Here is a 23,996-nt window from a genome sequence, read left to right on the forward strand (position 1 = left end):
AGTGTGACCTTTTAGCCCTGCTCAGTGGCACACAAGTATGGTTTGTGCGTGCGTGTCAGCCTCCCAGAGACTCCAAGGTCAGGCGGTTCTGTGGCCACAGAGCCGCTGGGGTTTCATCTGCAAATGAAAACCACCTGGCCAGCTGCATGGGTCAGATGGGAGCCAGATGGGAGCAGTTGGGCGGGCGGGGCAGCCTGGGGCAGCCTGGGGCAATGGCCAGTGGTCTCTTTCCACTTCCTATTGCCTCTGCTGCCTTTCACCCTTGTCTCCTGGAGTGCCAGGTAGTCCAGGACTAGGCAGCCACCAGCCCAGAAGATGTGAACCAGAGCCTGAGCATGCTGATGTGCCCCTCAGGTCCTGGGGGAGAGGAGCAGCAGGTGGCCAGTGGCTGCTAGGGTCAGAGCATGGCACAGCAAAGGGAGAGGGAGGGAGGGGGGGGGGAGGGAGGGAGGGAGGGAGGAACAGCAGAGATGGTGGAAGTCTCACTGCACCCGGCACCAACAGTCTTCGGGTGTGAGAAGACCCATCGCAGCAAAGCCTCCCTAGGAACCATGGTGGCTGAGTGACAGGTGGTTGCCACATTGGGGAGTAAAGTCAGTCTGGTCACCAGGCAGGGGGAATTATGTGCGGTGATATCTGGTGTTGTCACAGATGAAGGAGGGTGGGACACTACATCATCCATCCTTTGGTCTACACGGTCACAGTAGGAACTGGGTTTGACTCATGCATGGTTCAAAGAGGAAATGGGGTGGGAGATTTTTTTCTGAGATTTGTGGATTAAAAGGATGAGGGAGGCACTATATGAATTTCTATCTCTAAACTCTTGGAAAGCAGAGTACTGGGGCTTCTAGCTCTCAGCCCTCAGCTCTCTGCAGTGCTGAAGGGGACTTAGGACGCAGTGGGGACGCGAGGTCAGAAGGAGACAGTGGGTGATGAGATTTGTTTGGTTTTTTGTCTGTTTGTTTGGAGGGGCAGCGCTGGTATTGAACCCAGGCCCCTGAGCTTGCTAGGCAAAGGGCTTTTCCACTGAAATCTAAACTCCTGCTGTAACCCTGATAGTCATTATTGGGACGGCACTGTGATGGTTTGCAAGCAGCTGGCGCTGTTTGGAGTGAGGTTTGTGAACGGGGGAGACAGAGGCCTGGTCCTGAGCTTGGGGGGCATGTGCTCGCCAACTGAGGTCACGTGGCTATGCCACTACATCCCCATGATACTTGGAAGAAGATCCATGGAAAGGTCTAGGGTCCTTGCTTCCCCAGGCCTCCTCAAAGACAAGGTCTAAGGCTGCCGACATCCCTTGGCCACATTTAAACTCATTCCCACATCCTTTCCAGTCCTTCACACCGAAGACGACCAAAGTTTTAAATGCTCACAGGAGAGATGTTCTCGTGAGGGCTGGAATATGGACCCATTGTAGTTATCAGCGCGACAGGTGTCATGTTTGGGACAGTGAGGTTGTACATTTGGAACATATATTTGGTATTAGAATTTTATGTATGGGCTGGAGAGATAGCTTGGCAGCTAAGAGCACTGGCTGCTGTTCCAGAGGACCTAGGTTCAGTTCCCAGCTCCCTCTTCTAGTATCCTCAGGCACTATACACAGGTGGTGCACAGACATACACGCAGGCAAAACACTCAACACTTTTTTAATGTGGCTGAGCTAGGTATGGTGGTGCGCGCCCTTAATCCCAGCACTCAGGAGGCAGAGGCAGGTGAATCTCTTTGAGTTCGAGGCTAGCCTGGTCTGCACAGTGAGTTCTAGGATAGCCAGGGCTACACAGAGAAACCCTGTCTCAAACAAACAAACAAACAAACAAACAAACAAAAAGTGTCTGGAGAAAAAAGAGCCCCCTAGAGAGGGCTAGGTTGACAAGACCCAATTGACAGATGGATTGTAGTCTTTGAGAGTCTGACAAGTTCTGCTTTGAAAAACTCAGGGTTGAAAAGATGTAGAAAAGCAGCATAGAGCGCGCCACATCTTGCCTCCGAAGAAAGGGTGGTTTCACTCTCTTACTCAGGGTTAACTATTAAGTTCAGTTATGCTGTTTGCGTGTGCCCTAAGTATTTGCGTGTTAACACTGCAGATGTAGTAATGGCTGCAGAATGTGCAGTTGCCTGTCTGTGTTGGGAGGCTGGTCTCCATTTCCTCACTGCCGAGGCAGCTAGCCTTGGCCAGTGCCGCCTTTGAGTAGAGAGCACAGAAGGAAGGGAACCTGCCAGGTGGCGGTGGCGCACGTCTTTAATCCCAGCCCTCGAGAGGCAGAGCCAGGCGGATCTCTGAGTTTGAGGCCAGCCCCGTCTACAGAGCGAGATCCAGGACAGCTAAGACTATATAGTGAAGCCCTATTTAGAAAGAAAGGAACATTCTAAAAGCATTTGATGCTTAATTGCCAGTTAATTCCTGAGATTGTGCAGGCATCCAGCTGGTCTAGCGTCTAATCACCAAGCCCTCTCTGTACTGCATTATTACATCACATCAACGCCCTTCACTTCTCCACTTGCATTACTGTAGTCTTCTTCATTTCAGCTTTCTCCCATCTCCTCCCCTTGACTCGAGCACTTGCACAGCATCCACAGCACATCTTGACCCGGTGGCTCTGCATTTCTTTTGAAAGAGAGCCAAGTGTTTTCAGTCCTCCAGCACACAGCGTGTCCTGAGTGGTGTGTAGCACTTAGGCACGTGAGCCACCGCTGTCTCCAGCTCCATTCCTCTCTGCAGAGAAGATGGTCTCTTCTATGAGCCTACCTTCTCCCAGGCCATGTGCTGGTTGGAGCTGACCTAGGGATCTGGTGAACCTCCACATGATGTGCCACATGCTCCTGCCCTGGACTGCTGCAACAGAGCCCTGAGCCTCGGCTGCCTCCCTCAAAGCCACCATCGACTCTAGTCTTGTGATTGTGGTTTTGTTTCTTTCAAATAAAAATTCTGTGTTCAGTGTACAGTGCAATTCTGTAAATTTTTAGTAACTGTACAGAGTTGTATAACCATAGCCACAGTCCAATTTTAGAATGCTTCCCTCACCCCAAAAAGAGCCTTACACCATTTCTAGTCATCTTCATCCCCCCCTGCCCCAGGGAGCCACTGTTTATCATTTCATATATGTGGATTCTATTTTAAAGTAGTTGGTAGCATTTGTGGAGCTGAGAATTGAACTTAGGACCTTATGCATGCTAGGCAAATGCTATACCACTGAGCCATATCCTTAGTCCCTAAAGTAATTATTTTGCTCTGAAAATAACATCTGTCAGAAAACATTTGCAAGCGGTAGAGACCAGGCTGGCAAACTGGCTATTTCCTTTGGGATCTGTGAGTAAAGGGATCTTTTTGGGGTGAGAGGCATTGCATTTATGTATGTATGTATGTTTTTGCGATGCCTTACCTTTTTACAGAGATCACACCATGCATACATACATACATACATACAAACAAACAATCAGGAAAAAATGGTAAATGGAAGAGTTTGTGTTTTACTTGTGGAAAATGCAAAAAATAAAATAAAGAATTTGCCAGGCTTGGTGGTGCACACCTGTAATTCTGTCACTAGGAGGCTGAGGCAGGAGGATCACTGCCAACCCAGTGCTGAGGTGGGAAAGAAGAATAATTTACTCAGCATTCCCCTTTATGGGCAAAACCTCTTTTACATTTTGGTGTTTTCCCCCAGTGTTCTCTGAACATATTTTTTAGCAAAGCAAATTTTCCACCTCTCCCAACAGCATCACCTAACAGCTTTGGAAACTTCCTGTTAATGATCACAGGTTGCAGTGTGTTATGTTATCATTGTACGGTACTACACTTGTTGGAAATCAAGGTTGCCTTCACTTTGGGCTGTTACAAATATTGCTGAAATGAACATGTTTCATGTCAGAGCCTCTTATACAACCTTTAAGAATTCCTGCGTCTCTGGGTTGGTGTCCTTACTCTTAAATTGTTTTTCTTCCCAATTTGAAACTTAGTTGCAAAACTGCTTTCTAGCTATCTTGCCTGCATTTCATCTAGTTCTTCAAAAGGCTTACATGGTGATTGGCTCGGGATCCCAGGGGGCGGCTCTGTTACATGAGGCTGAGGTAGGAGGATAGGAACTGACCACCTGAGGCCAGGGCTGCGGGGGATGGCAGAGACGGGGGATGGCAGAGACGGCAGAAAAGCCGGTGCACTGGCACAGAATTTTGCTGTTTAGACAACAGTTTGGCCTTTGGCAGTTCGGTTCCTAATTTTAAAGATCCTATCACAGTGTCTGACACTCCAGAAGCAGTCACGCATTCAGTGCCATGTCTGAAGTGTTCAGTTTTGATTCCTCTGTTTTGTTTGTTTGTTTGTTTCCAAGACACCTGGGGAGTGGGTGAAATGGACAGGTTTCTCTGCATAGCCTTAGCTGCCCTGGAACTCACTCTGTAGACCAGGCTGGCCTTGAACACAGACATCCACCTGCCTCTGCTTCTCAAATGCTGCGATTAAAGGTCTGTGCCACCCGCCACCACCACCCAGTAGTTTTATAGTTCTGGTGATGGCTGCCGTCAGGCATCTGTTGTGCAGCGAGGGCAGACATGCTGCTTTGCCGCCCTCTGTGGTAGTTGCTCAGTGAGTGAAGTCGAATGTGTGTGCTGTGCCCCTCTCCCTACCCTGTCACCTTGTCCGCAGGCCGTTCCTCCATGTCTGTCACGGAGGCTCCTTTTCCTGCCCCAGCCCAGGCTGCAGTGATCCTGTGTACACCCCTCCCTCACTTGGAAGCCGAGTCCCTGGGCAAATGGACTCACAGTGTGCCACCAGGGTGCCCTGAGTCCCTTCCCTGCAGGGTCTGGTTGGGATACAGCTGGTCGGCAGGACAGGCAGGTGCAGTACGCACTTGTTGCTTTCCTGCTTGTCACGACAGCCGCGCTCTGATTTCAGTGTCTTTTCAAAGTGTTGAAGTTATTGTGGTTTTTTCCTTGTTTGTTTTGTTTTGAGGCAGGAGCTCACTGTGTAGCCCTGACTGGTCTGAAACTCACAGATATCTATTTGCCTGCCCCTTCCTCCTGAGTGCTAGTATTGAAGGCATGCCCCCACACCTGGCTTTGACATTGTAACTTTCAGCATAATATCCCTTTGGGATGAAGTAGAGGGAGCTGGTGGAGTGGATGCATGAACGCTGGTGCAGATGCTGATCCTGAGTCCCTCCTGTCTGTTGACTGTGGAGGCCCAGATCCCACAGCGAGCATGGTGGCCCCTTGCTGAGAATCCCGGGTTGTCCTTCTGAGCAGTTGGTCTTAGGCTGGACTCAGATTCACCTTTCGTTGCACACAAGGGTGGAGAGAGTTGTGAGGTTGGATTTCAGGAGAAATGCTTAATCTCCATAAAGAGTGGATTGTTTTCACGTCACCCCTGCTAGTGTTCATTTACAGTGCCCACTGATCATGAAGGAATCTTTTATTAATGTGCCTCCTGAATGAGTGTGTCTCCACTACTCTAGGCAGCTCATTGGACTAGTCAGTAATGTGTGTGTGTGTGTGTGTGTGTGTTACTTTAGCTGTGGGAAAGGTTGTTGCTCTCCCCTGCCCTCCCACGCCCTCCCCCGCCCCCACACACCCAAGTGTCTGGACTAAAAGTGAGAGTGAAGCTGGAAGAGATGCAGCACAAGTTCTGGGTTAGGACCCGATTCTCTCAAAAACAAACAGATGGGCTGTGGAGATGGTGCGGGTGCACTTGCCTCACAGTCATGAGAGCCTGCATCCGAATCCCCAGAACCACGTACAACCAGATGTGGTAGCACACATCTGGAATCCCTGCCGTAAGATAGGATGAGATGGGAAGTGGAGACAGGAATCCCCAGAAACTCGCAGGCCAGCTAACCTGCTGAAAAAGGTCAGACATGGTGGGAGGACCAGTACCAGAGGTTGTCTTCCGATCTCTTCAAGCGCAGCGCGTGTACACACACACACGTGTACACACACACACGCACACGCGCACGCACACACACACACACACATACTTCTAAGGGCTAGATCTGTCAGGAACATGCCAAGTGGCAAGCACTAAGCCCTGGAAGAGCTGCCCAGTAAGTGGCCTGAATCGGTTGTGCGTGGACGCAGGTGGAGCTGGGAACAGTGGCTGCCAGGGAGGTTGTAGCAGCTCTGCTTCGGGTCTTTAGGTCTTTGGAGGATGCTGTGTGGCAAAGACCTGGGATAGCTTGGACATGGGTCTGGTAAACAGAAGGACTGTCAGTGGGAGGAAGAAGGGCTACCGAGCAGCTAGTGCTTTGTGATTAGGCTGCCTGTAAGAAGGGACGGTCCCCGGGTGGCCGTCAGCAAAGACTGGAGTGGCCAACGCTGCCGGGTTGTGTGGGAACCGGGACTTTGAAGTAATTGAGGTCCCCCAAGAGTCTGGGGTGCTTTTTAAGAAACAAAGATCTTAACTCAAAATTCCTGCTACTTGATACAGGCTTTTTCCATTCCACTCCAAGTGTGTGTGGCTGCATTCTACAGGAATAGGGTGTCTGCAACGGTTTTAAAACTCTGATGCCCACCTGTGGGGCTGAAACAGCCCTGCACTTCACCTGCCTTTTCCTCAGGTTGTGTCCACTTCAAGTGGACAGTCAAGGCCAGCAGGCTCCTATGGGCAGGCAGTCACCATTGAGACTTACCTCCATGCTCCTCCTTGAACTTGCAAGGTCTTGGAACTCAGGCAAGAATAAATCTGGCCGTGAGCAAAGCTGTTTTCCATCGTTGATTGGAAACGGATTCCTACCCTGCCCCTTGCTCTGGAATTAATCTTCCTGTGCGAATGAGCTAAGCCATGCTCCTCAGCCAGAGGCCACAGGGGAAACCGGAAGAAAGTGAGCGAACCTTGCTGGTGAAGATGACGGTCTCCTGGGTCAGCCCCGCTGGGGCCTCAGGCACAGCACCCAAGTCTTCTCCTTTTTGGTTCCCGAGCAGAGGAACAGACACAGCCCCTGGCATGGTCCTCGGGCCCTGGCAGAATCTCTTGGGAAACAGCTCACAGACAGATGGACCAGGCCCCTGCCACATAGAAGCCAGGGGCATCAGCGGTGGGAAGGCTTGGGGGGTCATCTTGGGAAACTTCCCCCTTTTCCTCGGCATGTTCTGGCTGCCTTTGGTTCATTTCCTAATAGAATTTTCTCATTACAATCTGCCTTCCCAAAGCTGCGGGGAGCATCACATTGCGGCTGAATTGCGCCCGAAGCACTGAGCTGTGCGTGTTTACCGAGTGCAGCATCTGCCTGCGGCCCCGTGTCCTGTCAGAGCCTGAGCTCCACAGCTCTCCAGCTTCTCCCCGAGCACTTATCCCAGCTGGCAGAGCTGTGACAAGGGTTTCCAGAAGTGTTCCCACGATCCTTTAAGTGAGGAGTGTGACCTCGGAGCCATGGGCCTGGTCCCTCTCCTGCCAGGGGAGGTGGTGGGAGGTAAGAACAATACTCAGACGGATGGATGGATTCTGTCTGGCCCTCTGCAGAAAGCTGAACATTTGTTGGCCATGCAAACACTTGTTCTCTGGGGAGTCAAGGGTTAGGAGGGGAAAGTGAGTTGCCCTCTGCCTATCCCTGAGCTGAAAGCTGAGGAAACACCCCCCTCCGCTTTCCTGAACGGCCCTGTTCTATCTGGTTGCAGAATTTATGAGCTAACTATCAGACAAACTTGGCAAAGTGAAGCAAAGATGTTTTCTCTTTTTGTCATGAGTGAGTGAGTTTTGAAGCTGGCTTTGCTGAGGCCCCTGGGTAGCAGTTTATCTGGTTTCCCTGTGCTGGGGTGGGGGTGGAGCGATCCTGGATAGATGCCTTTCCGATGCTACAGTACTAGGACATCTTGTGTGACAGTAACCCTGCTGCCCCTGGTGAGTTGTTCTCTGGCGTAGGACTCTTTCCTCACCCCAGCTCTCACACTGCCATGGTCTCCAGGCAGCTCGGGCATTCACAGGACTGAGAGGCAGAAGCAGTCAAGGCTCTGTGTATTGTCTTTCTTGGAAACCACTCCAACGTTAATTGGGCAAGTGTGTTTCCCAGTGCTTGGTGGGGTTCTGTATGTAGCCATCTGTAGGTTAGCAATCTACAGTGTAGAGGTAATCGGGGCGGCACCCTGGTCTTTCCCTCCAGTCTCTTCCTTTCCTGGCCTCAGAGCCATGTGGCATTTCTTACCTTTACAGAAAGCTATGAGACTGTTGGTCATTTTTTGAGCGGTCAGCACTGAAGGTCTATCCCAGGGCCTTGTGACCGCTAGAGCTCCAATGATTGAGCTGTATCCCCAGCCAAGGCTGTTTACCTTTAGTGGAAGTGGTCAGATTGGCAGATGCATCAGGATGAGAGTTTATCTGCCTGGGGACAGGAAGTGCCATTCTGAGGAACTGAGTGTTGGGATCTGTAGAGATGTGTTCTCCTGGCCTCCCAGCAGTCCCTTCACACAGGTGCACAGAGAGATGCACAGCCCAGATCAGCAAGCTTGTCCATTCCCCTTTGATCTGCCTGTGGAAGTGTCCAGGCTCATGGATCTTCAGGCCTCCAGGGCACAGTATCAGCCGTGCTGTGATGTAGAGTCCAGCACTGTTCCCTAGAGGTGGCCAGCGAAGCCCTTAGTTTGAAATGTGAGACTTCTTTACCTTCTCATTCCTTTTCTCTCCTGTTGACTCATGGCCCACATATGTATTAGTCACCCCCGTTTCCTCTCTAAAGAATAGCACAGAGCAGAGATCACCACGATCCTCATCTTCTGAGGAAAACCTGAGCTTGAAGTTTAGAGGCTTGCCCCAGGCTGTGCACGCACACCTGGTGGGGTCTGAATTTGCTGACCACCTCTGTACCATTCCTCATCTAGGGTGCTGCCCACATCCTCTGCAGCTCAGTGGTCCTCCTTACCTGCACACCGTTCCTCACCTAGAGTGCTTCCCACTTCCTCTGCAGCTCAGTGGTCCCAACCCAGATGTTGCGTAACTGACTACTCCTCCTGTGGAAATGTCACAGAGAGGTGGCAGGGTCTTAGGACAGGGAGCATGAGCTTACTTAGGGCTGTGTGTTACAATCCCAGCAAGGAGGTCAAGGCAGGCAGAGCCCTTGAGCTTGCTGGCTAGCCCCTATTGCCTTCTTAGTAAGTCCTAAGCCAATGAGAGGTCTTGCCTAACTAGTAAAGTATGAAAGGTTGTTCTCTGGCCCGCAATGTACATTTGTGCACATGCACATGTACCTACACATACACGTACAAAGCTATAGCTATATTTTTGCTGATGTCTCTGTGGCTGTGAGGTAGAGGCTGCCATTTTGGCTTAGTGGGAGCTGCCCTGACCTCACCAGGCTGCTTTAGATGGTAGTCTGATAACATGGTACTCAACAGTACTGCCTAGGATTGAGCTTAGTTCCCGGTCAGCATGACGTTTTAGAAGTGGAGTGGGAGGAGGGGTGGGTTGGTGCCTCCCTCTCTAGTTCTTTGTGCCCATTCAGGGTGTTCGACTCCTTCCCTTGACAGCTTCCTTTGAGACACTGCACTCAGCATTCGTTTGAGAATAGAGGGTGGGAAGACTTCGAGCCTCTGCTGGTGTGGCTTGCTGGCAAACCAACTCAGATGAGCCACGCCTGCAGATGGAAGGCTGACTAGGCACTTGGTAGAGATTGCTTTGGTCTAGCTGAAGAACCAAAATGACTGCCTTTGACAGAATGGATTTTTCAAGCCCTTGTTGGAGGCTACCTACTATGCCTTCAGGTAATGTTAACTAATAAGCAGAGGACAGGCGTGGCTTGAATTTTGCGTAGAGACATTGGAGCCTGGCCTCTGAACATGGTTTTAGACTGTGTGTGGGTTTCTTTACAGACGCTTCTTAAACACTGCCTTCCAGTGACCCTGCATGGGAGATAGTGTGGTTGGTTCCATTTAACAGATGGAAGAATTAAGGCTCAGGAAGGTGACAGACTTGTCCAGACCCCCACTACTAGGACTTGGCAGGTGCAGGCTTCACACCCTCTTCACACACCTTCACACCCTCAACTGCCTTGCTACTGAGGTCCTGTCTGCCAGCCACAGATTTGCCAGGCATCTGTCGTAGGTCTTGAACAGTGAAGCTAGGAAGTATCTTTTTTTGACCTCTCCCTGCCCTGTGGGTTCTGATGTAAACCGGAAGAGAGGAGTACCAGGTCTTAGTTTAAATTTGCAAGCATGCCTGGCAGTGGTGGCACACATCTTTAATTTCAGCACTCAGGAGGCAGAAGCAGGTGGATCTCTCAGTTCAAGGCCAGCTTGGTCTACAGAGCGAGTTCTGGGACAGCCAGGGCTACACAGAGAAACCCTATCTTGAAAAACAACAACAACAAAATTGCAAGCATGTCACATGTTGGTAAAATATTGCATTGTAGGTTTCCATCAGCAGAATAGCTTTGGTGACACCGTGGAGGGGTGCGGGGACAGGTCCTTGCAGGATTCTGTTGTTCTGCTGTTCTGTACCTGTGGTTGACAGTTCAGTGTGGTGTCTAACCTTTGAGCTGGGACACGCAGACAGCAATTCACAGAAGTTGGGTACAGTCTTCCAAATTTTGTCACATATGGGCCTGGGAAGTAGGAAGAAGTCACCAAGTACAGAGGTGCGTTTGCCTAGAGCGCAGTGTTTCACAGCACACAGTACGGCGACTCCAGTGGATAGCAGTTACCCATACACTTGGAATAGCTAGTACAGGGACTTGGAATGGCCCTGCCCGAGAAGTGGTATGTTGGAGGTAGTAGATAGGCCTTGGTCTGATCAGTACACGTTGTGGGTGAGTTTAAAAGTTAAAATACATTTTAAAATAGACATATGCTATTGGTTTATTTTTCCTGTGCCAGGGCTTGAACCAGGGCTTCATGTGTGTTGGGCAAGCAACTTTACTGCTGAGTTACATCCCAGCCCACCCAGTGCTTATTTGATGCACAAGTATTGTGTTCCTTTTAAGCCTCCCTTTGGACCTAAATCAAGAAACAGCCCTGTCATATTTGTAGGTAGAATGCTTGGGTTGGTGGAAACTTCATTAGCCCCTCACTCCTCCACATTCTTTATGTATTGCTGCTTTGAGACCTTTCTATTTGTGCTGTTGGCCGATTGGACCTGATTTGTCATACCCCCACCCCATCTTTGAAAGCTGTGCAGTGCTTTATGGGGGGAAACCCATGTCCAGATATTACAGATTGCATCCAGGCTACCTTGTGACTATGTTTAGGAAAAGGGTTTTGTCAGCTGGCCACCCCTGCTACAAAAGGCCTTCACTTCTCTTGGCCAGTGCACCTGTGGACCTTTTCCAAACAGTTTTCTTCTGGATTAATTGGCTTTTGAGAAGAGTCTTCTTGCATTTCTGGTGCCATTGAGGTGGATGTGGACAGCACACATGCCATTTATTGAAGAGGTCTTGGGATTGCCCCTAATTATGTGTCTAGCTGCCAGTTGACAAAGTGGAGGATTAGTCGCTGGTTATATGAAACCAGCCAGGATGGTGCAGAGGCGGCAGCTGTAGACATCTGTGAACCATTAATGAGCAGCCCATAGGTGATGGCGCCCTGTGGACTCTTCTGAAGGGGCCAGGAAACCATCAACCAGAGAAACTGTCTCCAGAAGGCCTTAGTGTTTTCAAGAAATCACCTGTCAGTAGTGGTGTGTGTGAGACTCGGTTGTAATCCAAGGAGACAGATTGGTGAAGGACCGCCCCAGCCCTGCCCAGCCTGAGAGAAGACTCTCGCTGTTGCTGATTGGTTCTGAGCCAGCAGCCTATTCCTGGAAGTTGATGTTCGAGTGGAGCCTGTTGGTTAGCGGCCTGTGTAGACGGTTCAGGCATGGAGGCCCGTCGTGTCCTTGTGCTCTGGCTCCAGGGCAGGTGGCCTGTGAAACTGGCGCTGTCCTCCCCAGCACACGGGGAGGTGTCATCAGCTGGTCATCAGTGGCTCAGTGACAGACACCATGCTACTGTCGCCCCTTCTCTTTTGAAGTTGGTTTGCGTGTTGAGTATCATTAACGATGAGCAGTTCACCTGAAAACTCAGAGTGGTCTGAGTCGTGTGTTCCTGTCCTCCCCTCTCTAACTTCCTTCCGGTGAACCCAGGGCCTGCCTTTCAGTGCAGTCACGGTCAGGTCTCCTGACAGAACTTCCACCGTACTGTTGGTTGAGGAAGCAAGCCCAGCCTCGTTCTTCAGTTTCTGGTTATGATCGAACAGGTGGAAAGCACAGGTGTGGAATGAAGGGTTTGTATCGGGTCCCGGTCCTCTTGCTCTTGAGTTCCAGTCTGGTGAGTTCCAGGTCAATCTGGGCCACAAGTTGCCTCACTGAGAAGGTTTGGAGACTCCCGTCAGTGTAACAGCTCTGTGTTTTCAAGCCTGGCCTGGTAAGCAAGCTACTCCTGCGAGGTTTCTGCTCCAGGTCAGCCAGCTGGCGTAAGCAGGCCCAAGAACATGCTGGCGGAGTCTGGCAGAGCCAAGCACTTACTCCGTCTGTTGTCATCTGACCTGGGTGTTTCTCTTCTTTGCCGTCCCTCTTGCCTTAGTATGTTCAAGGCATGGAAACAGACAGCCACCACCTGTAGAAGTACTGGATGGGAGTTGTTTTAGCACACAGGACATGTGTGTGGGTACGATAGGTGGCCACCATCTATCTGTGTGTAGAAGTGGAGGGTACAGGAGACAAGGGCAGCTGCCTTCCACAGCGGGTAGAAGAGTCCGAAAGTAGACGTGCTTGCTGAGAGCAGAGTCCACCATCGTCAGGGAGTGCCAACACAGCTGTCCCTCCTGAGACTCTGGGGCCTGTTCCTTTCAGAGAACTCTGCCTCTCCACGGGGTTTGCAGAGTGAATTCCAGTCCCCAGGGAGAAACTACCCAGAGTTCTGCAGGCTGAGACTGCACACAGAAGCGCAGCTCCAGCTCTTGCCTGTGACTCCGTCCAGATGCTCCAGTTCCTAAAGGACTGTGTCAGAGAAGGACCATCCATGGTGGTTCGAGAGCGAGACGGGGAGCTGTGTGCAGGTTACTGAGTTTCTGCTGGAGTGAAGAAGCACAGTGGAGAAGCACAGGGATGTTCCCACTGTGGGGTCAGATGTCTAGGCACCTTGGGACTCTTGGAGGCATGTTTCAGTGCTCCGGTTTAGATAGCCTCAGATGGGCTTGCAAGCACTGGCAGATAGGGCAGTGGTGTCGTAGTGCAGCGCTTCCCAGCTGTAACCTGGGGACAAACGTCTGGAAGCTTCAGGGAGCAGGCTGCAGAGCGCAGATGACCCGAGGAGGACCTCTTGACCGCAGCTGTGGAGTTAGTCCACCCCGTCCTTCCGTCCTTCTCATCGCAGCTCTAGGGAGCCGTTGGTCCTCATGCTTCGTGGCACACAGGGCAAGGGTGGATGTTGGCTTTCAGGTCTATCCTCTATTGGCAACTTCAGTGACACCCCTCCTTCCTAGAGTCTTGGCAGCCCACATGGAAAGCCTGTGTCAATAGAGAGAAACCAGGGAAGAATGGGTCCTAGGGTGCCCAGAGGGTGCCCTGGCAGAGAAGCCCTGTCGTTATGCCCCAGTGAGTTCTGCAGTGTGGGAAAGATGTGCTGTCAAAATGACATTGCTTCTGCCACCATGCCGGGCACTTTAGTTAGTTTTTCTGTCAAGATGAGGCACACGAGCTAGCAGGCCAGGCTGTTCAGGGATCTGAGATCCTTCCTTCCAGTGGCGTCACCATCCTCTAGGGCCATCTGCATGATCTAAGACAGCACTAGATGGTTCATGATATGTCACTTGATGTTTGTGTTAGCTGTTTTAAAAGATGTCAGTGACCCAGCCATGGCAATGTGCAGTAGACCCCAAAGTTTCAGGGAGGTACCTCTGTCCAACCAAGTGTTGCTTTGACCTCTTTGCAGATGGAAACAGATGCCACCCCGAGGGTACTTTGTTTGTGTCTAGCCGCATTCATCAGTGTCCCTCCCAGGAGCAGTCATTCAATAGAAGAATCACTTTTCATTTTATGAAACCAAAATGTGCATTTTTCTAGAGTGACCTGGCGCAGAGGCTGGGTTTGCCCTCGATTCTCTCCCAGATAGCCCCCAGCACAAACTGTTCTAAGTCCCAAGGCAGAAAGCAGATTCTGTTTTTAAACAATTGCTTGCTGGGTCATGAGACCATCTGAGGCCAGTCCTGGTCAAGTGAGACATGTCTGTGGTAAGTCAGCCCAGCCTCCAGGCGCCAGCAGCACCCCCCCCCCCCACGTGCTGTCTGTGAAGTGAGTGTTCACTAAACCTCCCAGGAATGTAAACCGAGGCACCAGCTCCTCAGGCTCCAAGGCCTCCAGGGTTGTTTACATACAGATCCTCTTTAGTCCAGATCTGCCCTAACCCGGCAGGGAGACCAGGCCTAATCCTGCCTGGAAAGAGGAGTACTGTGAATTTCTGGTGCTCTCTGGAGTTAGATATGCCGTGTTTCAAAGGATGCCCAGACCACGTGCACTCTGAACTTCTCAACCCACCTCCTGTCTCCTAGACACCACCTCACCCTCTCCGCTCTGCCCCTTAACTGCGGACTCTGCTGTCTTCTGAAGCAGAGGTGGGGAGAAGGCCCTTTGCTGGTCTTTTCTGCACAAAGCTCATCTCTAGTCAGACTGCCCCCCAGTGGTCATCACAAGAATCTTTGCATAATACTGTCATCCAACAAGATTGCCCAAGGCCTGGTGTCTCCAAAGTTTCTCCAGCCTTTTCTGTGGGTTATCAGCTCAGGGACATCCTGGCCAGGTCATTCTGGCTTAGGGGCTTATATTGTAGTCACAGTGAGAGCTGGAAATGCCTTAGGGCCAGTGTCTTTCATAGGACCCGAGTTTCTCTTCCAGTCTTACCTACCCTCAGCAGTCACTAAACATTAGTCTTGCTGTAGGATTGTTAAAACAGTCACAGACGCACCCCACTTCCAAGAAGAAAGAGGTATGGACACAAGTGGGTACAGTAGGGGAGGATGACCAGGCACATTGTACAGGGTAGAGTGCCTAGTTATGGCTGATTTTGGAAAATTAGTCTCCTGTGATGCAGGTGTTGACATTTCTCTGTGGAACTCTTCAGAAACTTGTAAACCTACACGGAGCAGTGGATTTTAAAGTTAAGAATCCAGAGAACCTAGCGCAGAAGTGCAAGCCTTCCCTCTGACAGAGATGAAAGCACCCACTGATGGAGTGATGGGGCTCTATCTAAGCCAGGGCCCAGACTAAACAAGCTCTGAGTGGCTTGGGAGTAACTGAGTACAAGTCACTCCCGATAAGGCCCAGCCACCTCCCACACCAGATCCCAGCTGCTCGTCCCCTCCCTGTGCTGTGCTGGCACTCAGGACAGGAGGGTTCTCATCAACCCTTCCCTTCCTTTTGTACTGCTGAGGTGCACTGTGGCCCTGCAGGGCCCCCCAGGAGTGGCCTGGGGTACAGACACTGCCCCCCAATGTCCCTGGGAGTCTTCTGGGCTTTATCAGCGTTGGGATAGTGTGTGTACTGTGTTCAGCCGGGGTTTATCACAGGCTGGGACATGCCTGGCGCTTGGTGTCCCCTGCATAGGTTCTGATACACTTTCTTTGTTGATGATTTCCTGGGGACTTTGTCTCTGTGTGTGCTTAGCAGGGCAGGTTTGACTGTCTGCAGAAGACTGGATGACACTCTGGTACCAGTCTGTACTCTCCAGGGGATAATTTAGCCTGTGGTATTTTATTTGACTGTTAGTTCTTGTCCATGTGGACATTATTTTACTTGTTGCCAGGCGTGTTAGGCAGTTTTGTGACTTTTTTTAAGTCATGTGAAAGCCAGCAAAAGCCAAATCTTTCCTACCTCCACTGATGTCCTTCAGAAGCTTCCGCTCTTACCCTTTCAGACCCTCAAGCTCTTGTCCCGGCTGATTTTTTTTTTTCCTAATTGATTCTGATTTTTCTTTTCCTAATTGATTCTGATTTTTTTTTTTTTACTGCACTGTAAGCTCTGTAAAGACCAGGGACTTTGTGTTCACTACTTAGCATCAAAAACAGAGCTTGTTTCCTAGGAGACAATAAATAATTATTGGGTGACTAATTGAATGGGCAGAGAGTTGTGGAAGGTGAAGTGAAGTGGCCTTTCTTTGGCTACTTCCTTTTCATCCCACCCCATAACCACCAGTGTTCTGGGAGGGAGAGCCCAGAAAGCTTGCTTTCTGCAGGAGGGCATTTGGAAGCAGCCATTTTAGTCAAGGGGTTGCAGTTTGCAAAAAAAAAAAAAAAAAAAAGGAAGTAACTGTGAGGGAGGACAGCCTAAGAAGATGGGCACAGGAACCAAGGTTAATCACTCCGTTTTGCTGTGCCTGTGTCTTCATGTCCTTTCATGTGCTCATCCCCCAGCAGGTGGCTATTTGGACAGTTCTGTGATAATTATGACTAAATCTCATACATCAGGCCAAGTTCGGGGCCTGGCCCAAGGTTGGCACTCAATGCCTGGTTGTCGAATTGTGAATCAAGAATGATGATTTTGTAGTCAGGCAGGGGAGAGGGACCCAGCCTTGCATCTTCATTTAGAATGAGGAAGGAGGGGTAGGATCCATCTAGGAGGTATCTCAGAGGGCACACAGGCCAAAGCCAGGCACAGATTGAAGTCACACAAACATCTAGCCACAGGAAGGACGTCCTCCTCTGCTGCATCTCATCCTCACTTGCTCCTGGGTGTTTCCTCCTAGTACTTCATTTAGGAGGGCTAGAGAGGTGGCTCAGTGGTTAAGAGCACTTGTTCCTCTTCAGAGGACTCAGGTTCAATTCCCAGCACCCACATGGTGGCTCACAACTATCTGTAACTCCAGTTCCAGGAGATCTGACATCCTCTTCTGACCTTCATTGACACCAGGAATGTGCAGGGTGCATAGACATACATGCCAGCAATATATCCATACACATAGAATAAATATTAAAAAATTCATACTTAGGTACCTGTCTGCTGACTACAGCAGTAACAGATTAGCAGAGTTTGAGGCTTCACAGCATGTCTTGTTAAGACCTGGACAAGGTCATCTCCATCTTCTGATAGCTGTGTGACTCTTCGTCACTCCCTGGGCTGCTACATTAGTTTGAGGTGCGTAAATATCCATGTGTAATAGACAGGTTCACTCATACCTTATGAAAGGTATGGACCTTTCTGGACCTTATGAAAATGGAGGTGTCTCCTGGGTTGTCTCCCGGGGACCCCCTCACCTTAATCCTGTTTTCTTCGTGTTCTTGGTGCCGTTTCCCTTTGGACCCCTTGTACTTGGGACGACTCCTAGCTAGTGGCTCCAGTCCACTCTAATTTTAACTTTTTACGGGCTGTCATTAGGCTTTCCCATGTTGCTTCACTTATGGGAAGTGTTTAGTCATTTCCTAACCTAATGAGAGTTAAATATCCTTAGCCCCAGAAATTTGTTGTGAAACATTTCCAATTAAGATGAATTGGGACGAGCACCGAGTCCTCCTGAGATTGGTGGGGCAGGAATGGTGCCTGCCAGCGGGTGCAGTCTGACTGGTTAGAAGGAAGGCCTTCTGCAGAGGCCCCTTGGGGTGAAGAGGATTGGCATGCTGGGGTTTTGGGGTACAAAGAGGCTGCCCAGAGGTCAGAATGGTGCTCTTCCGTGCTGGCCTTCACAGGTCAAATTTCTTTTAATTCAGTTTCTAGTTAATCCCCACAAGTCCCAGTGTGTCAGGGTTACAGTTGCAAGTGAGCTCAGCTTACATACGTAGACATTTTCTTTTGAATTGTGAGGAAGGTTGCTAATGTCTATTTTCCAAAACCCACAAGTTTTTAGGGCCTGAGTGGGCTTTGATAAATGCATGCCAGGTGTTTCTGAAGAGGGCCCTTGTTTTGACCAGGTACTAGGAGCAAGCTCCTCCCTCCCCCCAAACAAACAACAAAAACAAAAACTGACTCCCTTTGCCAGGCAATTATGGGGCGGCTGTCCTTTGCATTGTGAGATGTTGAGTGGAATCCCTGAGCCCTCATCATTAAATGCTGGCAACATCCCTTTCCCTGTGACAGGCAAAAGCATTCTCGTGCATCTCCTACAACAGGTCAGGTAGTTGTGAGGGGATGGCAGGTCCTGCAGAAATCATTGCTGGGTGAGAAACACTAGCTTTAATTGACTCACTTAGAGTTTCCATTCTTTCTTTAAAATTACTGTGTTTAAGTGTGTGCATGTATGTGTATGTATGTGCATGCTCAGAGGCCAGAGGTGTTAGATACATTGGAACTAGAGTTGCAGGCATTTGTGAGCCTCCTGATATGGGTGCTAGGAATGGAACTCAGGTCCTTTGCAAGAGCCGTGTTAACGCATAGCCACTGAGCCGTCTGTCCGGCACCTGCCCAGTCCCTCATTTGGAGGCAGGATCTCGGGTGTCCCAGGCAGGTCTTGAGTTCATTATATAGGTGAGGATGACTCGGAACTTCTGAGCCTCTGTCTGCCTCCCAAATGCTAAAATTGCAGATATGTACCACCATGCTCTTGGCTTATGCTGGGAATGCAACCCAGGGCCCTGCACATGCTAGGCAAGTACTCTACCAGCTGAGCACGTTTCCCGCTCCAGGGTTTTCATTTCTGTGAGGCAAAATGAGATTGAACATGCTGTCTATCTAGTTGGTGGCAGCAGTAAGATGGGAGGAGTATTATAAAATAGTGATATCGTGTGTGTGTGTGTGTGTGTGTGTGTGTGTGTGTGTGTGTGTGTACGTGCATGCATTCGTGTGTGTGTGTGTGTGTGTGTGTGTGTGTGTGTGTGTGTGCGTGCGTGCCAGAATTGTAGCGGATTCCCCTGGAGCTGGAGTTGTAAGTGGTTGTGAGCCACCTGGTGTGGGTACTGGGAATTGAACTTTTTTCTCTGGAGGAGCAACACATGCTTTGTAACCTCTAGACCGTCTCTCCAGCCCTAGATCAAGTTTTTACATATGTGAGGCCTGAATGTTATTTACATAAGGTGCTCCAGGTTTTAAACACATATTGCTGCTGTGTGCTGACATCCGTATTCATTATTACCGAGTCACCATACCATGGCTGTCCCCATCTCATGCACACATGGAGGCTGGTGGAGGTGAAGAAACCACCCCAAGGTTCCAAGTCGATGGGGGGGGGGCAGACCTGGGAAATGGAGTTAGTCAGTCCACCTGTGATGTACCCTGACATGTTGCAATAGCTTTCTGTGCCTGTGCGCCAAGTCCATACCGCTGTGGCCTTGGCAACATATCTTGCCGTAAAAGTGGATGTCACAAGCAAGAAGTTTACGAGTACTGAATGCCTCGTTAAACAAAAGCAGCCGCAGGGTTGGGAGTACTCTGTTTTCTTTTCTTGAGTTTGTTCTCTAAGAATAAATGATCGTGTATAATCATCTTGAGCAAGGGACAAACTTTTTTTTTTTAAACAATCTGCCATGTATGTATATGTGAAAATAAAATTGGCTCCAGTTAGCCGTGTGCCATGTCTGGTGGATACAAAGTGGGCCCCTGCTCCACGCTTGCTGTGGTTGGTCGAGTCTGGATGGCAATGATCCTCAAAGGTTGTGGCTCATTCCAGCCAGATGTGGCATCCTAAGGATTCCTGTGTGTGTTTTATGAGACCCTTTGGCCTGCTCCTTTAGTGCCTTCAGAGGTCCTGGGATGAGCTGGACCAGGTTTAGATATGAATCAGAACCTCTTCTTGATGCTGGGGACTCCCATGGCCGCCTGCCCTCAGAATGTCCCACCCTCATCCTGGTCCTCACCATTCTCGGCACACCTTCCTCACTTAGTTCCAAGGTGCTGGAACTTAGTTCCAAGGTGCTGGAACTTAGTTCCAAGGTGCTGGAACTTAGTCCCAAGGTGCTGGAGCCTGCTGTGCACCGAGTTTCCTTTGCTCTGTACTGGTCTTGCCCCACTCCGCCTCTTCCTCCCCTCCCCTCCGCCTCTTCCTCCCCTCCCCTCCGCCCTCCCCTCCTGTCCCTTCTCGATCGTTGCTGTGTGTCTACGGGGAGCGGTCCACAGTGGCCCTCAGTGAGTATGAGTCAGGGGAGTACCAAGCAGCACCCTTTGTGACTGTGGAAAGGTGCCCAGTGAGTGAGAGTGGGTTTTACCTTCAGTACCCTAAGACAGCAGTTGGCACAGCTTATTAGGTTACATTTTACTGGCTAGAGTGAGCCCTTTTTAAAGTTAGCTCATTTATTTTGTGTTTGTGCGTGTGTGCATGTGGCAAGGTGCACTTGTGAAAGTTAGGACAACTCGTCAGTTCTTCCTTCCGCTGTGTCAGCCCCAGGAATTGAACTCGGCTTGCCAAGCTTGGTGACATGTGCTTTTCTGCTTAGCCACCCTGCCATATCTTGCCTGTTTGGTATTTTAGGCCTTAGACTGCTTTTCAGAGAGGCCCGGGAAACTTCATAGGCGTTGGTTGACTGACTGAATGAATGACGAACTTGTAATCTCATTACATACCTTGGCCCTGCCCGGTTCTTCACTTCTCTCTGATGTGGAGTTTGTCGTCCCCACCCCCACCCGGGGCCTGGCAGTGTCACGTGATAATAGTCATCTTCGGCTTAGAGCAGAGTTAACCCGAACTTTCTCCAAGAGCCTGTGGGAGTCAGCACCTGTAGCTGGGAGCTCTACACATAGGCGTGCTGAGAGCGTTCGAAGGAGCCTCCATCTTGCCTTGTCCCCTGCAGGGTCGCACACAGGCAGGCTGCTCTGGAAAGAGGGCAGACTGTCTGCACAGCATCCTTCCAGGCTGCAGACTCAGAAGAGCCTGGCAGAGGGTCCATTGCAGGCTCCTTGGGTCTCAGAGTACCCTGAGGAAGCAGCATCAGAAGGAATGAATGCCGTTTTGAAGGCGCTCTTAGTGTTGACGGGAGTGACTTAGATGCTTGTCTTTTGTTCCTCCACAGAGCGATCAGCAGCTGGACTGTGCCTTGGACCTAATGAGGCGCCTGCCTCCACAGCAGATCGAGAAAAACCTCAGTGACCTGATCGACCTGGTGCGTACCTTCTTCATATGGTTTCACTCGAGGCCAAGGCACACACTTGCTTTCTTCTGTGCTGTTCTTTGTGTGGAATTCCAAACACAGGAAACCTCTTCTCTCCCAAGCCAGACCCCACCACTGGGCTCTGAGATTCCTTCCGACAGAGAGAAGATGAGTTTCATATGGTGGTCTTTCTCTGAGCCCATCTGTATTGATAAAGTCCAGAATAAGTGTTGGTTATAAAGTTAATTATGACCCCTTCCCCCAGTTACATTGATTACATTTTCTATAAGCTTACATGTAGGCCACACTTCTGCAGACATCCACTAAGAAAGCACCCCAGGCCCCCACGTTGGGTGAGCTTCCTCAGCCAGCCCCATACCAGCAGTGTTCTTTCTAGCTTGAAAGGTTTAGCAACAAAAAGTTTTAACACATCTGTTTTTAAAGTATGCAGCTCATTTTTAAAGTTTTTTTTTTTTTTAATGTATAAAATAATTGGTTTTAAAATGATGCCTTGGATGAGCTGGCACTGAAATAGTACATGAAAATACTAAAATGCTCAACCTTGTAAAGCCCCAGGAGTAATTGAAATCAGCTCCCAGGAGGCCTTCCAGCTTACAAAGATGATTTAATGGGTTCTGGAACCAAGTCTGTTTTTCCCATTGTGTCCGTGTCTTCCTGGACGTGGAGCAGTGAGGCATCATTTAAAGGGGGTTTTCGACCATTCATCTGCTCTGGTGATTTACTTTCATTCCGTTGTCAGGATTCAGAATGCTTTCACCAGGAAAACAATGCGATAGTAGGAGATTGCCATCAATCCCAGATAAAACTCTGCTAGCAGCCAGGAAGGTCCCCAGTGCAACCATCTCTGTTTATAGGGCCAGCAGCTCCAGCTGCGAGCAGGTGTGTGAGACAAGCATGGAGCAGCGGAAGGAGCTGTGAGCAGGAATTGCAAACTGTTCGGGATGTGAGAAGGGGGTGGTTTCAGGAGTGAGAAAGCCAGCCACAGGTGCCTTGTGCTGGACTTGAACAGAAGGTGGGTGTGAAAGAGAGAGTCTCAAGGTGTATGTACACACACACACAAACATATACATATGCATGCTCATGCACATAAATGCACATGTATGCGCATACACACGCATGCATGCATGCATGCATGCTCTTGGTACATTGGGGTGGCACAGACATCCAGAAGTCAGACTTGGTGTTGTTTCGCGCAGGATATCCGCTGCCTCTGTTGTGTGGCCTTATTTAGTCCTCAACAGTCCTATGAGGCAGCTCTGCTGAGTGTATCCTGGGAATTATTGGCTTTTTCTTCAGCAGCCTGTGGCTGACCCTATGTGGACAAGGCAGGCCAAAGTCAGAGATGTGATCAGCCAGCGACCCCCCCACACACACACACACAAACACACACTGCTCAGCTTCGGGAGTTGTCCTTTAAACTCTGTAACTCTGTGTGAGGTTCACCTCAGTTGGCTGACTTAGTTATTGCTGTAGTTTTGAAATAACCCTAACTTGGGAGCACGGGAGGATGAACACATATTTCTCTGCCTACTCTCGGTGGTTAACGGGCTGTTTTGTTCTTATGGCAGCTGAAGCATTGGATTACAGCTGTTGCTTTCCCCTGAGACCCCATCTCCACTCGTCTCGGAGATGTGTGTGCAGCTCGATTGCTTTGCTGTAAATGCCAGTTTCCCTCAGGTCCAGGAGGGAGTCACAGCGTGATAGGGAGGGAAGGCGAGGCTGCGAGCTGCCTCGCGCCAAATGCTGGGGCAGGGTGCACAGACACAGGGCAGAGTGCCGCAAACTGCATCTGTCCTGGCACCGGCTGCACTCCCCTTTCCAGGTCTGTCTTCTGCCGTACATGGGAGGCTTGATCCCCTTCTCATGGCTCTGTTGGAGGCACTGAACCTTTAGGAGGTGGGGCCTACTGGAAAGAAGTCAGCCTTATGGGACAAGACAGCGGAGGAGGTTCCTGGGACCCTGGCCCCCCTGCCTTTGTTTGTGGTCCGCATAAGGTGAACAGCGTCACTCCACACACTGTGTTTCGATGTTTGGCTCCTCACAGGCCCGAGAGTCCCAGAGCCAACCAACTATGGACAGAGAGCTCTGAAGCCCCAAGCCAGAAAAATGTGACATGACCTCCCTTTAAGTTGTGGCGGGAATTTGGTCACATAATGGAAACTTTGCATGCCACTGTGTCCCTATGTCTGAGCACAAAATTTCTGTTGTTTCTCTGTTTGATTTTTTTTTTATAATGAACTTTTGAAGATTCATATGACTAACCCACATTTTTGAGAAACTGAGGCTGTAGGGAGGTGGTGTGGCCAGGTGGCATCAGGAAGGCTGGTCTCTCCTGCTCTTTTTTTTTTTTAAATTATGTGTACAGTGTTCTGCCTGCATACATGCAGAACACCAGAAGAGGGCGCTAGATCTCATTACAGATGGTTGTGAGCCACCATGTGGGTGCTGGGAATTGAACTCAGGACCTCTGGAAGAACAGCCAGTGCTCTTAACCCCTGAGCCATCTTGCCAGCCTTCTCCTGCTCTTTACTAGGCTCTTTGGTCACCTTTGAGTAGGCTCACCCTAGCAAGAGATTGAATGTGCATGTCTTTGTGGTGTGCCTCAGCTCCCCTACTACTGGGATCAGAGGCATAAGCTACCATGCTCAGGTCTATTTTAAGTTGTCGCACTTTAAAAATATTATATGGGGCATGAAGGGATTCCCTTCTTAGAGCTGGGCCTTTCAGGATTAGCTTCCATAGCTTCATGGCGTGGCTTGAAAGGTGCCGGCTTATGTGAAGCCAGGCTTGGGGTCACCTACCTCCAGTCTGGACAGCAGACCCCTGTCAGAGAGTGGGTTGGGGATTTGGGGTGCTTACTAATTTTTTAATTGAAGCATGATGGATGTCAAGATAGAAATGAGGCATGACTTCTCAACAGATTAGGGTCCAGTGAAGCATGGCTCGTTAAAGCCACACCAACATGCTGCAGAAGCCATATGTGAGGGATGGCCTGGCTTCAGAGTCCCTCTGTGTGCAGGCCATGTGTATGGAGCACTTGGGCTGCCTTTCTGCTGGGTCCTGTGATCGACTGTAGAAGTCACTTT

At 50.1% G+C, this 23,996-nt stretch overlaps 1 protein-coding gene across 4 annotated transcripts in view; it reads left to right on the forward strand.

Moving 5' to 3' along the window:
• Positions 1-23,996, forward strand: part of Capzb (capping actin protein of muscle Z-line subunit beta) — a 106,029-nt gene that overhangs the window by 28,118 nt on the left and 53,915 nt on the right. For all 4 annotated transcript variants that reach the window (XM_059255291.1, XM_059255288.1, XM_059255289.1 and 1 more), the window contains exon 2: positions 20,812-20,901. In XM_059255291.1, the coding sequence (XP_059111274.1) occupies positions 20,812-20,901 (90 nt within the window). The remainder of the gene's footprint in view (positions 1-20,811; positions 20,902-23,996) is intronic.

Source organism: Peromyscus eremicus, chromosome 2 (assembly GCF_949786415.1).
Source record: "Peromyscus eremicus chromosome 2, PerEre_H2_v1, whole genome shotgun sequence".
Taxonomy (NCBI): Eukaryota; Metazoa; Chordata; class Mammalia; order Rodentia; family Cricetidae; genus Peromyscus; species Peromyscus eremicus.